Genomic DNA, 14,943 nt, shown 5'->3' with positions numbered 1-14,943 from the left:
AATTCTGAAACATTCCCAGATGGCATAATGAGACTATAGGAAATGTGATACTACTTAATCAAGTATAAAAGCTCCTCTGATTATAAATAGGCTTTCAGTTTTTAAGTCCACAGCATCACCATACAAGCAACTGCTCATTCCACCAACTCATGGGCAAATCTGAATTCACTTCTACTTTGGCAAGTAGCTATGACAAGTTATAAGTTTATCAAGCCCCACATTGGGTGTAGAGCTTACTAAATAAATAAATAGGTAAATGGTGTAATATGTGAGTTATATCTCAGTAAGACTTTTTTTTTTCATTAGTATTCAATATATTAAAATTGAGTAGGAGTGATGGGAAAAGGGGAAAGATTTCATGCTTAATGAATGACATATTCTACATGCACAGAAAACTTAAAAATTCATCTTATACAATATTAAGATGGCAAGAGGAGGGCAGCCTGGGTGGCTCAGCGGTTTAGCGCCGCCTTTGGCCCAGGGCGTGATCCTGGAGACCCAGGATCGAGTTCCACATGGGGCTCCCTGTGTGGAGCCTGCTTCTCCCTCTGCCTGTGTCTCTGCCTCTCTCTCTCTCTGTGTCCCTCATGAATAAATTAAAAAAAAAAAAAAGACAGCAAGAGGAAGATCCTAGAGGAAAAGTCTTCTAAATTTATTTCAGAAATCTTCCAAGTTAATGAACATTAGTAATAATTTATTTTTCTAGGTTCCTGGTAAACTCTGTAATTTAGGAAAAACTCAGGATCAGGTCCTTCGGCATGTCAGGCTGACCTTCACCAGTACCACCACCTCTTCCTCCACATCCAAAATAACAGCAACTACGGCAGCTTCCATTCAAGAAGTGCTCACTATATGCTGGTACCATTCAAACTCTATTTCTTTCCTATTTGTTCTCTGTCCTCTTGCTCCATAACACCTCTTTTTTCCCCACTGTGTTCTTTTCCCCTCACCCATAATAATCCCTATGGTTTTGTCTATAGTAATTTAAGGCTTAGTTTCTAGAACAAATACCTCTGTAAAACACTCTACACCATTGCAGTTTTCACACTGCACTGTAAAATAACTGGCTTTATTATCTGCTTTTCCTGTTGGACTGTGTAGCTCATCTTTGTCTCCCTAGCATCAATAAAAAAAAGTTTGAATAAACGAATGAAAGATCAAATACCAGAAAGCCACTTTTTATAACATACTGGATAGAAAACATTTTTCAAAAAAAAAAAAAAAAAAGAAAACATTTTTCAGATTCTTTACTCAAAAATTTTCCAGCAGTATTATATGCTAATGTCAAAATTTTAAATAACAATAGTAGCACACATATTTGAGTGTTAACTAGAAGTTAGGCACCACTTTAAGCACTAAACATAAAATTATCTCATTTAGGAGTGTCTGGGTGGCTCAGTTGGTTAAGCGTTTGACTCCTGATTTCAGCTCAGGTCATGATCTCAGGGTCATGAAATCCAGGGGCTCCCTGCTGGGTGTGAAGGCTGCTTCAGAGTCTCTGTCTCTCTCTTTCTACCTCTGGACCCACCACTCTCTCTCTCGCTCTCTTAAAAGAAAATCTCATTTAATCCTCATAACAGGGCAGCCTGGGTGGCTCAGCGGTTTAGCGCCGCCTTCAGCCCAGGGCCTGATCCTGGAGACCTGGGATAGAGTCCCACATTGGGCTCTCTGCATGGAGCCTGCTTCTCCCTCTCCTGTGTCTCTGCCCCTCTCTCTCTCTCTGTGTGTGTGTCTCTCATGAATAAATAAATAAATAAATTCTTAAAAAAAAAATCCTCATAACAATCCTATGAGACAGGTAACATTAACTCCAATACAAAGTGCTAAAATTATAAAGAAACAAACAATTCCCTATAATCTCATCACCCAATGGGCGGGTAATATTTGCATAGTGACATATTTCCTTTCTATTTTCATCTTACCAAACTTGATAGTTTTTAGGCTGTTCCTCAATTATCGCAGTGATGTAGTTCATTTCTTCATGCAGATCCTTTTGAAGTGACTTTAAGAGAACTCTCCGAAAATGCCTATAGCAAGCATCAAGCATTTTCTCATTAATCCATATAAACTGCCTACCAAAATATTTGATAACACTAAAACAGACACACTTTTGTTGGTAGGTATTCTATATAACCAATAATTTAGTAATGTAACTGTGTATGGTTGACCAAATTCATACAACTATCTTGTGATTGGAAGAATCAAGCAATTTGAAGTAAAAATAGTGAAATGCAACAAATGTTGAGAGAGGAGAAAAAGACAAACAACTAATGATTATTTTCAGGTAACACTCTGATTACCAGTGTTCTATTATAGGAGAATCAAAGACCTCTACCTCTCTTTCCTTATAATATTTCCCTATATGGTACAGCTTGTTTAGATATATTATTCATATAATAAATTAATTCCATTACAAACATTATCAAATATTTTAATTTTAGAGCCACCACAAATACGCTATTTATAAATGAAACAAGTTTCTCTTAATGTCTTCATAGATAGAATCAAATCATTAAAAAACTTTTTCTCTAAAAACATGATTATTAGTTCTGGTCTATTTTTACTTCAAAATTTCCAATTCAATGTATAACAAAAGAAAAACAGCTGCTTTAAAAGTTATCTTTTAAAATGAAATGCTAACTAGGACAGATAACAGTATTTTTCTATTTTATTAGTTTAAGGAAAATTAGATTTCATAAAGCATGGACATAAGCAGCTTGGTTTAGATGAGTAATGTTATCAGGTATAACTAACTGCCTTTAAAAAACTAGCACATAAACTTAGGAAATTTTAAAATGCATCCTAAGTTACTTTGTGTTACGTACAGTCAGGAATCTCTTAAAAGATAAGAAAGTTCTTATCAGACATATAAGATAATAGAATACCATACTAAGAATTCCAGTGAAACACGGTAGATTAATTGGATGAGTTTATCCTGACACCCTAATAAAACCCCACAAAAATGATAGTAAAGAAATGAAGAACAGTATAAATGCACAAAGACAAAGAGAATTAGGGGGTAATAAGTCAAGGGATACCACAGCAACTGGAAGAGGTCAACAAAATTATGGAAAATGGTAAGTTGACAGACAAGTTTTAACGGACTTTGAAAAACAAAGTGCTAAAAACCTGTCAACAGGAAAGAAAGGTTCAGAAATCAGGTGTCAGGTATCCCCAAAACTGGGCATCAAAGATGGGGTTAAAAACAGTGTAAAATCTACAAGAGCCCTTAGCAGCCAAGATCCCTCCCCTAACCTAATCAGGTGATGGAATCTAGTAGTCTGGTGTGAGGTAACAGAAAAAATATATATAGGTCTATGCCCCTGATTCCTGGCACTCCTGAAACACTCAGGAATTCCTAAGTGAGAAGAGCACTAAAAGCGGGGCACCTGGGTGGCTCAGTGGTTAAGCCTGCCAAGTCTGCCTTTGGCTCAGGTCATGATCCTGGGGTCCTGGGATCCAGGCCACATCGGGCTCCTGCTTAGCGTGGAGTCTGCTTCTCTCTTTCCCTCTACCCCTTATCCTACTCATGTTTGTGCATGCTCTCCCAAATGAATAAAATCTAAAAAAAAAAAAAATGAGCACAAAATTATTCTATTGAGGCTACTCTGGGTGGCTGCTTAGATGGCTCCTAGTCACCACAAAGACCAAACCTTGATCAGAAGCTTGGAATTACCAGTCCCACCTCCCACTGTCTGGACAGGGGAGAGAGACTAGAAACAGTTAATAATTGATCATGCTTACTTAGGGACTCTCCACAGAACCCCAATACTAGGGGGTTTGGAGTTTCTAGGTGGGTGAACCTATCCATGTTCTAGGAGACAACATACCCTCCTCAATGACAAAAGATCCTGAACTTGGGACCCTCTCATCAGGCCTTGCCCTATACATGTCTTCATCTGTATCCTTTTATCACATCCTTTAATAACTGGTAAACGTAAGCAATGGTTTTCCTGAGTTCTGTGAGCCACTCCAGCAAATTAACTGAACCCTAGGAAAGGGTCATGGGGCTGATTTATAGCCCACTGGTTAGAAGCTTAGGCGACAACTGGATTTGCAATTAGCATCTGAGATGGGGGCAGTTTTGCAAGACTGAGCCCTTAACCAGTGCAGTCTGATATTATCTCAATGTCAGGTAGTTAGACAATGTCTGTTGGACAATGTCAGAACTGAGTTAAATTGTACGACACACAGCTGGTATGAGAGAGAACTGCCTGGTAGGAGAAACACCAGAGCCATTTGATGACCAGAAATGTCAGAAGTGAAGCATTTTGTGTGAAAGTAAAGGAGACACACAGGAGGATAACTGTGGTTCTTTCTAAAAACCTGGCAAGACACAGCTGGCTTTACTCTCTGGAAAAATCTGAAGCAGAAAGGAGTATCAGACACAGAGGAATACAGGGTGAGGAAAAGGACTGGAAACTGGGAAATTTAAAACATTAATATACTAAAAACAGCTGAGAACCCCCACCCCTAACCAATCTCCCCCCCTGCCTGACCCCAATAACTATGGCAGCCAAACATATACTCCTCAGGCAATAATCAGATGACTCTTCTTTGGAGGAACAAACTAGCCACAAGAAGAGATCTGGAATTGCTGACATGTGAAGATTTTGCACAAAGAGCCCCATCTCCAGAACTCACTAACCTCACAGTGAAGCTCGCCAGTTGACAAGTCCTGCCACATACAGAACTTCCAATCAGGATTTTTCCTGCCTCTATTATAAGTTTGAAAGGAGAGTCAAGGACTTGAGAAAAATATTTACGTCAAAGAAAAAGACCAAAATGAACACAGAAAAATGAAAATATATCACACATCTATGAAATAAAAGACAAGATGCTATTAAAAATATTCAGAAAACAAAAAAAGAGCTTTGGAAATTAGAAATTTTTGAGTGTCAACAGAAATCAGAAGAAATATCTCACACATAAATGAAAAGACAAAGAAATGAAAATAGGAAAAAGCAATAAAAAAGGTACCACATGCAACTAAAAAAAAAAAGCATTCCAGAAAGAAAAAACACAGGAAAGAGAAACAAAATTAATGAAAAAACATTAAAAAATTCTCTGGACCTACTTAAAGGTTTAAATGAAATAACAGGAATCTTCTCAAGAGAAGCTAAAGGAAACAGAAAATGAGGTTTAAAATTCTGAAGGAAAATGATTTCTAATAGAATTCTACTAAGAAAATTGAGAAGAAACTAAAGACACTTTTCAATATATAAAATCTCACAAATGATTTCCCACATATCCTTGTATAATTTCTCTTCTACTCAAGGATGTGGTCAATAAAACAAGAGAATAAATGAAGAAAGAGAAAGAGGTCGGGTCTGGAGACAGGGGATCAAACACATGAAAGGGCTGGAGACTAGATGTACAGTGCTGACACTGGTGAAAAAGAAAAGGAGCTGAAGGATTACCTGTTGTGTTCAGTAGTAACAACACATTTTACACATATCAGAGAGCCTGGGAGACAATTACTTAGTGGCACAAAGAAAACGAAATGAAACAAAAAAAAGGCAATCTGTTAAAAGGAATGTACTCTGAAATACTATAAAATGGGGGTCAGCATATTTAATATGCAGGTTAACTTAAGGAAAAACAGCTAAGATTTCTTATCTCTGGGGACTGGGACCCTGGTAGTGAGAAGGAAGGGGGCAGAGAATGCCATTTTTTATTCAGTCTCTGACTTTAAAACTCATAGTGTGAATTATTATGATAACAAAGTTAAGGAAAAAAAGAGCCATCTGAACTAAAACATGAGACATTTAATGATGACTGGTACTTACCACACTGTGTAATTGGCTGCATTTAACTCAATAGCATCTCTGGTTAGTTTAAAAGCTCGTTCACTTCTTTCATCACGCTGCAGAACAGCCCGGAAATAATCATAAACATCTCTAACTGGGGACAGAGCATACAACTGCATCAGAACTATCTTTCTTATTTAAACTTAGTACTATAATACAAAATGCTGTTACATTTTATAAGGAAAGATATTCAATTTATATCACAACAAAGCAAACGAAAGTCAAATGACTATATGAACGCCACCCAGAGAATGCTTTAGTTTAAAAGGCACAATATATGTGACTATACTTCTCGTTCATGTGTACATACAGAGCCTAATACCAAATTCCTAATCTCTGAAAGACGTTATGCATTGAAGTAAAATTAAAAGTACATCTATCCACTATTGAAGTAAAATTAAAGTACATTTATCCACTACCTGGTTTTCTCACATTTTATTTTGATCAGTTTTATAACTGAAAAAGCAATGTACACAATCATAGAAAATTCAAACAGTAAAAGGTTCATACTAAATTTTCTTTCAACTAAATTCCCAGTCCTCTTCCAAAGAAGCAGCCACTATCAATTGATTCTACTGTATCCTTCCAAGTATATTTTCTAAATCCACACTCCCATTTTTTACATGAATGAGATCATACTGGGGGCTTGGCTGTCTTAGTCAGTAAAGCACGCAACTCTCAATCTTGGGGGTCTAAGTTCAACCCTCACGCCGGGTACAGAGATTACTTAAAAATAAAATCTTTACAAAAATAAAAAAACAAATGAGATCACATCACACTCTACATTCTGGGCCCTGCCTTTTCATTCACACATTATTAAAGGTAGTGCAAAACTTACATACTCATTGACTCAGTAATTCCAGTTTCAGGAATACAAATATACTCCCATGTGTACCTAAAGCATCCAAGGTAATTTACTGAAGTATTTGGTTACATAAGAAAATTTTAAAAGGCTAGTCTGATGGTAATGGGTTAATTAGAACTTAACTAACAATAGTGTCACTAAAGTTGGTATACAACCCCCCACTGCTAAATGTGACTGGCTTAAAAAAAAAAAAGGAAATGAAAATTGGAAATAAATGATAAAGAATAAGCTAAGTCCATTATGGCACACGCATACAATGACATACTACCCAGTTATTAGTAATGAGGATGCTCTGGTACATACAGATAAAGAATTATTGCTAAGATTGTTAAGTGAAAAAAGGTGTAGAACAGCATGCTATTAATCTAGTTAAAAATATATGCTTATATATGAATACATTGAGGAACGGAGATGAGAAGACATAATTTTCAACTGTATTCCCTGTTATAAAAGTTTACATATTTTTCCAGTAGCTGCAGAGCATTTCACTGTATGGTACTCAAATTTTATCTAATTCATCTCTTATAAATGAATGTTTCATTCTTTTGCTGTCCTGAGTATCACTGTATGGATTTGTGCACTTGTGCATTTCAGCATATCCATAAGATAAATTCTTATGAGTAGAATTACTGCATCAAAGTGATGTGCACTGGTGATGCTGACAGAATATTGCCAGATTAAGATCTCAAAAAAGAGCTGATCAATATATATATATTCCCTCCAAGAATGTATGAATAACTTATTTTTTCCACGTCCTCACTGACATACATCAAAATTTCTCAACTTTGCCAATCTCTTAACTGAAGAAACTTAGACTTTGGCAAATATTAACCTGTATTCCCAGTTTCCACAAGACAAACAGGCTCAGAGAGATCAACAAGTTTCACAATGGATCACTGTCCCTTGCAGAGAGCAGTTAGACCCAAGGGTAGCCCCAGTGGCGCAGCAGTTTAGTGACGCCTACAGCCTGGGGTGTGATCCTGGGGACCCTGGATCGAGTCCCACATCAGGCTCCCTGCATGGAGCCTGCTTCTCCCTCTGCCTGTGCCTCTGCCCCCACCCCCTCTGTCTCTATGAATAAATTTTAAAAAATCTTAAAAAAAAAAAAAAGAGAAGTTAGACCCAAATCTAAGGGTGGGTGACTGGCTCAGTCAGTAGAGCATGCGGTTTTCGATGTTGGGTTTGAGCCCCAACTTGGGTATACAAATTGCTTAAAATCTAAAACTAAAAAAAAAAAAAAAAAAAAAAAAAGAGGTAAACCCAAATCTAGCCTGACATCAAAGCCCATGCCACTAATCACTACCATGAACTAGTAAATATTGCAGCTGAAATGCCCTCATAACACAGTACAGATTAAGGCAGAGAACAGCTTATGGTCCAAGACAGACTTATGAAAAAAAAAATGTGTTAAACACCCCTAAACACTCTTTTTCCACAATTAAAAATGTATGTGGATATGCTATGCTATTTTTCTTATAAAATACAATTTTCCAACTACTGACAGTTTAAAAACCTTTAACAAGTATTTATGGAAGGGGATCCCTGGATGGCTCAGCGGTGTAGTGCCTGCCTTCGGCCCAGGGTGTGGTCCTGGAGTCACGGGATCGAGTCCCACGTCGGGCTCCCTGCATGGAGCCTGCCTCTCTCTCTGCCTGTCTCTGCCTATCTCTCTCTGTCTCTCATGAATAAATTTTAAAAGAAAAAAAAATATTTGTGGAAATAACATCAAAATATCCAAGTTTGCCTAACCACTCTGGTACTACTGGCAATGTGAATTTTCAATTTTGTTTTATAAAAATTGCTGCCTTAAACTTCCAGTGAGGGCACTTGGCCTTTGGGTCAGGTCATGATCCTGCACTGGGCCCCTGCAGAGATCCTGCTTCTCCCTCTGCCTATGTCTCTGTCTCTCATGAATAATAAATAAATAAAATCCTTTAAAAAAAAAAGCTTTCACTGACTTTTCATTACAATTTTTTAAAAATTACATATATAATACATATGTATTTACGTGCACGTATTGTTTCCTTAGAACAACCCTAAAAGTGAAGTTATCAGAGAACATGAACAATTATAGCTCTTTACAAATTCTGAGACATTATGTTTAAAAAAATTGAATTTAAATCATATCAGAATAAAATTTAGAAACAACATAAATGGCAAATAACTATGAAGTATGCAGTCACTAAGAACTAAGTTCCCAAGTTATAACACAAAGTTATAACAAAATTCTTAGAACCCATTCTCTCTGCAATGTATATATTTTATATACATATATGTATCTACATATATAAAACATACACATATGAAAAAACATACACATATGTACATAAACATAGCATGAAACCAACTCTGTGGAAACATTTGCAGATGAGTGGAAGGCTATATACCAAATATTAGTAGTGGTTCTCTTTTTTTTAAAAAAACTGGTAACTTTTACTGTCCCATCAAGAACTTTTTTAAGCTTTAACTTAAATTCTAGTATAGTTAACATACTATGTTATGTTAGTTTCAGGTGTACAACATAGTGATTAACATTTCTATACATTCCCTGGTGCACATCATGCCAAGAACACTTCTTAATCACAGCCGCCTTATTTTACCAATTCCCCACCATCACCCCCTCTGGCGACCCATCGGTTTTATTCTGTATAGTTAAGAATCAATTTCCTGGTTTGCCTCTTTTTTTTTCCCCCTTTGCTCAGTTTTGTTTCTTAAATTCCACATGAGTGAAATCATATGGTATTTGTCTTTCTCTAACTTATTATTTTTTAAAAGATTTTATTTATTTATTCATGAGAGACAGAGTGAGAAAGGCAGAGACACAGGCAGAGGGAGTAGCAGGCTCCATGCAGGGAGCCTGATGTGGGACTTGATCCCGGGACTGCAGGATCACACCCTGGGCCAAGGGCAGGCAGCTCAACCGCTGAGCCACCTAGGCATCCTGACTTATTTTAGTATTATACTCTTTAGCTTCATCCATGTTGTTACAAATGGCAAATTTCATTATTTTTTATGGCTCAGTAATATTCCATTGAGTATATACCACACCTTCTTGATCCATTCATCAGTCAATGGGCCCTTGGACTGCTTCCATAATTTGACTATTGTAGATAATGCTGCTATAAACACTGGGGGGCCCATATCCCTTTGATTTGTATTTTTGTATTCCTTGGACAAATACTTAGTAGTTCAAGTGCTGGATCACACGGTAGTACTATTTTTAACTTTTTGAGGAATCTCTATGCTATTTTCCAGAGTAGCTGCACCAGTTTATGTTCCCACCAATGGTGCAAGAGGGTTCCCCTTGCTCCACATCCTCACCAACACTTGTTTCTTGTGCTGTTGATTTTAGTCATTCTGACAGGTGTGAGGTTCTATCTCATTATACTTCGGTTTGCACTTCCCTGATGATAAGTGATGCTGAGCATCTTCTCATGTATCTGTTGGCCATCTGTCGTCTTTGGAAAAATGTCTATTCATGTCTTCTGCCTATTTTTTAATTGGATTATTCCAGTTTTTAGTTAAGTTCTTCATGTATTTTGGATACTAACCCTTTATCGGATATGTCATTTGCAAATATCTTCTTCCATTCCACAGGTTGCCTTTTAATTTTATTGACTGTTTCCTTCACTGTGCAGCAGCTTTTATTTCCCTGGCCTCAGGAGACATATCTAGAAAGAACTTGCTAGGGTCAATGTCAAAGAAGTTATTGCCTGTGTTCTCTTCTAAGATTTTTATGGTTTCAGGTCTCACATTCAGGTCTTTAATCCATTTTGAATTTATTTTTGTGAAGGGTGTAAGACAATAGTCCTGTTTTCCCAACATCATTTGTTGAGAGACTGTCTTTTTCCCATTGGGTATTCTTTCCTATTTTACTGAAGATTAACTGACCATATAATTGTGGATTTATTTCTGGGTTTATATTCTGTTCCATTGATTTATATGCCTATCTTTTCCCAGTACCATACTATTTTGTCCTTTTCTTTTTAGAGAGAACGTGTACGTGCATGCACATGAGACCTGTGGTGGGGAGGGCAAAGGGAGAGGGAGAATCTTTAAGCAGGCTCCATTTCACGACCCTGAGATAATTACCCCAACTGAAATCAAGAGTCAGACACTTAACCAACTGAGCCAACCTAGGTGCCCTAGTAACATACTACTTTGATTACTACACAGTTTTTAATATAACTTGAAGTCCAGAATTATGATGCTTCCAAGCTTTGCTTTTCAAGATTGCTTTGGCTAAAAAAAAAAAAAAAAAAAAGATTGCTTTGGCTATTCAGGGTCTTTTGTGATTCCATAAAAATTTTAGGATTGTTTTAGCTCTGTGAAAAATGCTGTTGGTATTTTTTTTTTATAAATACCTTTTCTTTTTATTTTTAAAGATTTTATTTATTTTATTCATGAGAGACACAGAGAGAGAGAGAGAGAGAGAGAGAGAGAGAGAGAGAGAGGCAGAAACACAGGCAGAAGGAGAAGCAGGCTCCACGCAGGGTGCCCGACATGGGACTCAATCCTGGGTCTTCAGGATCATGCCTTAGGCCAAAGGCAGCACTAAACTGCTGAGCCACCCGGGCTGTCCGCTGTTGGTATTTTGACAGGGATTGTATTAAATGTGTAGATTACCTTGGGTAGTATAGATATTTTAACAATATTTGTTCTTCCAATCCATGAGCAGGGAATGTCTTTCCATTTCTTTGTCATCTTCAATTTCTTTCATCAGTGTTTGTGTGTATGTGTGTCTGTGCGTGGTTTTCTTTGAGAGACAGCAAGCTTGGAGGGGTGGAGAGGGGGAGAGAGGGGGAGAAAGTTTTTTTTTTTTTTAAGATTGTATTTATTTATTCGTGAGAGACAGAGAGAGAGAGAGAGGGATTGGGGCAGAGATACAGGCAGAGGGAGAAACAGGCTCCATGCAGGGAGCCCAACGTGGGACTCGATCCTGGGTCTCCAGGATCAGGCCCTGGGCTGAAGGCGGTGCTGAGCCACCCAAGCTGCCCTAAAGATTTTATTTATTCATGAGAGACACAGAGAGAAACAGAAAGGCAGAGACCTAGGCAGTTTATCAGTTCTAGCAGTTTTTTGGTGGTCTTTCAGGTTTTCTATACATAGTAATATATAGTATCATGTTATCTGCAAATGGTGAAAGTTTTACTTCTTCTTTACTGATTTGAATGCTTTTTATTTCATTTTCTTGTCTGATTACTGGGACTAGGACTTCCATACTATGTTGAATAAAAGCTGTGAGAGTGGACATCCCCATTTTGTTCTTGACTATAAAAGAAAAGCTCTCCATTTTTCCCCCATTGGCGATAGTATTAGCTATGGATTTTTCATATATGGCCTTTATTTACTGAGATAAGCTCCTTCTAAACCTACTTTGTTGAGGATAACGGTGGTTATTTCTTGATGATGAGAATCTTCTTTTGATTTTAACCTCAAAATTTTCTATGATGTATTACTTCAAAAAAGTATTTTTAATTAAAAATATATATTCCATGCAAACATTGTAAACAATACAAAAGAACATGAAGTTTCCATTCACTCCAATGCTACTTCCTAATGCACTGGATTTCTATCAAAGGTAATGGCTGTTACCAGGCATTTTTCTAAGCACACATGCGCGCATGCACGTGTGCGCACGCGCACACACACACACACACACACACACACAGGGTTTTATTTTTTGCCTTGTAAGTCACATTTTGTTCTAAAGTTTCTTTCTTTCTTTCTTTTTTTTTTTTTAAGGTTTTATTTATTCATGAGAGACACAGAGAGGAGAGAGGCAGAGACACAGGCAGAGGGAGAGGCAGGCTCCATGCAGGGAGCCCGATGTGGGACTCGATCCCTGGACTCCCAGATCATGCCCTGGGCCGAAGGCTGACGCTCAACCGCTGAGCCACCCAGGGATCCCCTAAAGTTTACTTTGAATATTTCCTTGGTAAGAAATATGAAATGAAATGGAAATGAAACAAAGTTTTACTAGGATCTATGACTTTTAATACTTTGATGTATTTGTAAGTTTATGGTGGCAATCATACAGGAGAGATTAGAAAGATTGCTTCTGTTACATTATAAATAAGCTCCAGGGATGCCTGGGTGGCTCAGTGGTTGAGCGCCTGGCTTTGGCCCAGGGCATGATCCTGGAGTCCTGGGATCGAGTCCCACATCGGGCTCCCTGCATGGAGCCTGCTTCTCCCTCTGCCTATGTCTCTGCCTCTCTGTGTGTCATGAATAAATAAAATCTTAAAAAAAAAAAAACAAAACTCCAGAGAAACAGTTTTTCTACAACAAATCTAGAAAGTACTGGGCACCAATTTTTGAAGTGAGCCTGTGGCAGATATTAGGAATACCACAACATGAGGAGGAATATATGTTCATTTACGAATGGTACTGCGTCTGGATGAAAAAGACATTAGAGCAATAAGATGGATGTGGGGAACATATTAAAAGGTGTTGATGGGGGTATCTTGAAAAGTCCTGGCCGGCCATTTTTACTTTTCTGTTTCATCAGGAAGTCACCAAGATTTAATATTGTACTTTTAAAAAAAATTTTATCCAGAAAGAGTAATTTATTTTTTGCGAATAGTAAAGGTCAGCAATTGAAAATAGCAGGCATTGTTTATTTTTAACATTTTTCTTTATTCTTTATTAAGTAATCTCTATGCCCAACATGGGGGCTCGAACTTATGACCCTGAAATCAAGAGTCGCGTGCTCCACTGACTGAGCCAGCCAGGTGCCCCTGTTGTTTATTTTTAATGAAATTGGTTTATTTTTCACACAGCTTTTCATTTTGGCATTTTCCTCCTCAATGACATATTCTTCCATGCCAAAATATACTTATCTATATCACTCTTTTCCCACTATTCCACATTAAGAACATGGCATATTTATGTGAATGGTGTTTTTGCAGAATAGAATTCTTCAAGCGTGAATAAAATACTCAGCTTCACAGCTATATATGTCAAGCTGACATGCTCATAAATGAATCTGGGGTTATAGAAGTAGAATTTTATAATTATTAAATTTTTGGGGGGAACCCTGGGTAGCACAGCGGTTTAGCGCCTGCCTTTGGCCCAGGGCGCGATCCTGGAGACCCGGGATTGAATCCCACATCGGGCTCCCGGTGCATGGAGCCTGCTTCTCCCTCTGCCTATATCTCTGCCTCTCTCTCTCTCTCTGTGACTATCATAAATAAATAAAAAATTTAAAAAATAAAAATAAATTTTTTTCAGTAGTTTTCAGTATTAAAATATTATTTTAGGGATGCCTGGGTGGCTGAGTGGTTGAGCATCTACCTCCAGCTCAGGGTGTGTTCCCAGAGTTCCAGGATCGAGTCCCACATCAGGCTCCCCTGGAGGAACGTGCTTCTCTCTTTGCTTGTGTCTCTGCCCCCCTCTCTCTCTGTCTCTCATGAATAAATAAAATCTTTAAAAAATAAATAAATATTTTTAACTAAAAATTACACATTTGATATACTGTGATACTCAAAGTTTCTAAAACTTATGGGACCTTTCACTCAACTTGCTTCTGAGATCTGTCCATGTTGTAAAAGATCTAGATCTTCTTAATGGTTACCTAATATTTAATTGTATCATAATGATACATTTTATTTTTCCATTTTCCAAAACATAGATATGTAAGTGGCTTCCAACATTTTGCTTTTTCAAAAATGCTGCAAATGTTAATAGTTAACACATATAGTGCTTACTCTGAGCCAGACACTGTTCTTTATTTTATGTATATGATTTGCTCACTCTATAACGTACTGGCCCTTAAATGACATTGGTTTGAACTGTACATCTTCACTTATGTGCAGTTTTTTTGGATAAATATAGTACAGTATTGTATTTTCTCTTATAAATTTTTTTTAAAAGATTTTATTTATTTACTCTTAAGAGACCAAGAGAAAGAGAGAGATGCAGAGACACAGGCAGAAAGAGAAGCAGGCTCAATGCAGGAAGCCCATTGCAGGACTCAATCCAGGAACTCTAGGATCACACTCTGGGCCAAAGGCAGACCATCAACTGCTAAGCCACCCAGGCATCCCGTTATAAATATTTTTTAACTAAACTCTATCTCCATGTGAGCCTTAAACTCATGACCCCTAGATCAAGAGTCACATGCTCTACTGACTGAACCACTCAGGTGCCCCTCATGATTTTCTTAAAAAGATTTCCTTTTTCTCTAGCATAGCTTATTGTAAGAATATAGTATATAATACATTTAACATACCAAATATGTTAATTGACTATGTTATTACAGTAAGA

General features: G+C 37.4%; 1 protein-coding gene across 1 annotated transcript in view; it reads right to left on the bottom strand.

Moving 5' to 3' along the window:
• Nucleotides 1-14,943, bottom strand: part of FNTA (farnesyltransferase, CAAX box, alpha) — a 30,281-nt gene that overhangs the window by 10,996 nt on the left and 4,342 nt on the right. The window contains exons 3-4 of the mRNA XM_055335475.1: nt 5,790-5,904; nt 1,923-2,027 (exon numbers count right to left, since the gene is read on the bottom strand). Coding sequence (XP_055191450.1) covers nt 1,923-2,027; nt 5,790-5,904 — 220 coding nt within the window. The remainder of the gene's footprint in view (nt 1-1,922; nt 2,028-5,789; nt 5,905-14,943) is intronic.

The sequence above is a fragment of the Nyctereutes procyonoides genome, unplaced genomic scaffold, assembly GCF_905146905.1.
Source record: "Nyctereutes procyonoides isolate TBG_1078 unplaced genomic scaffold, NYPRO_anot_genome, whole genome shotgun sequence".
NCBI lineage: Eukaryota > Metazoa > Chordata > Mammalia > Carnivora > Canidae > Nyctereutes > Nyctereutes procyonoides.
The sequence above is the reverse complement of the archived record's forward strand: the minus strand, read 5'-3'. Positions and strand labels throughout refer to the sequence as shown.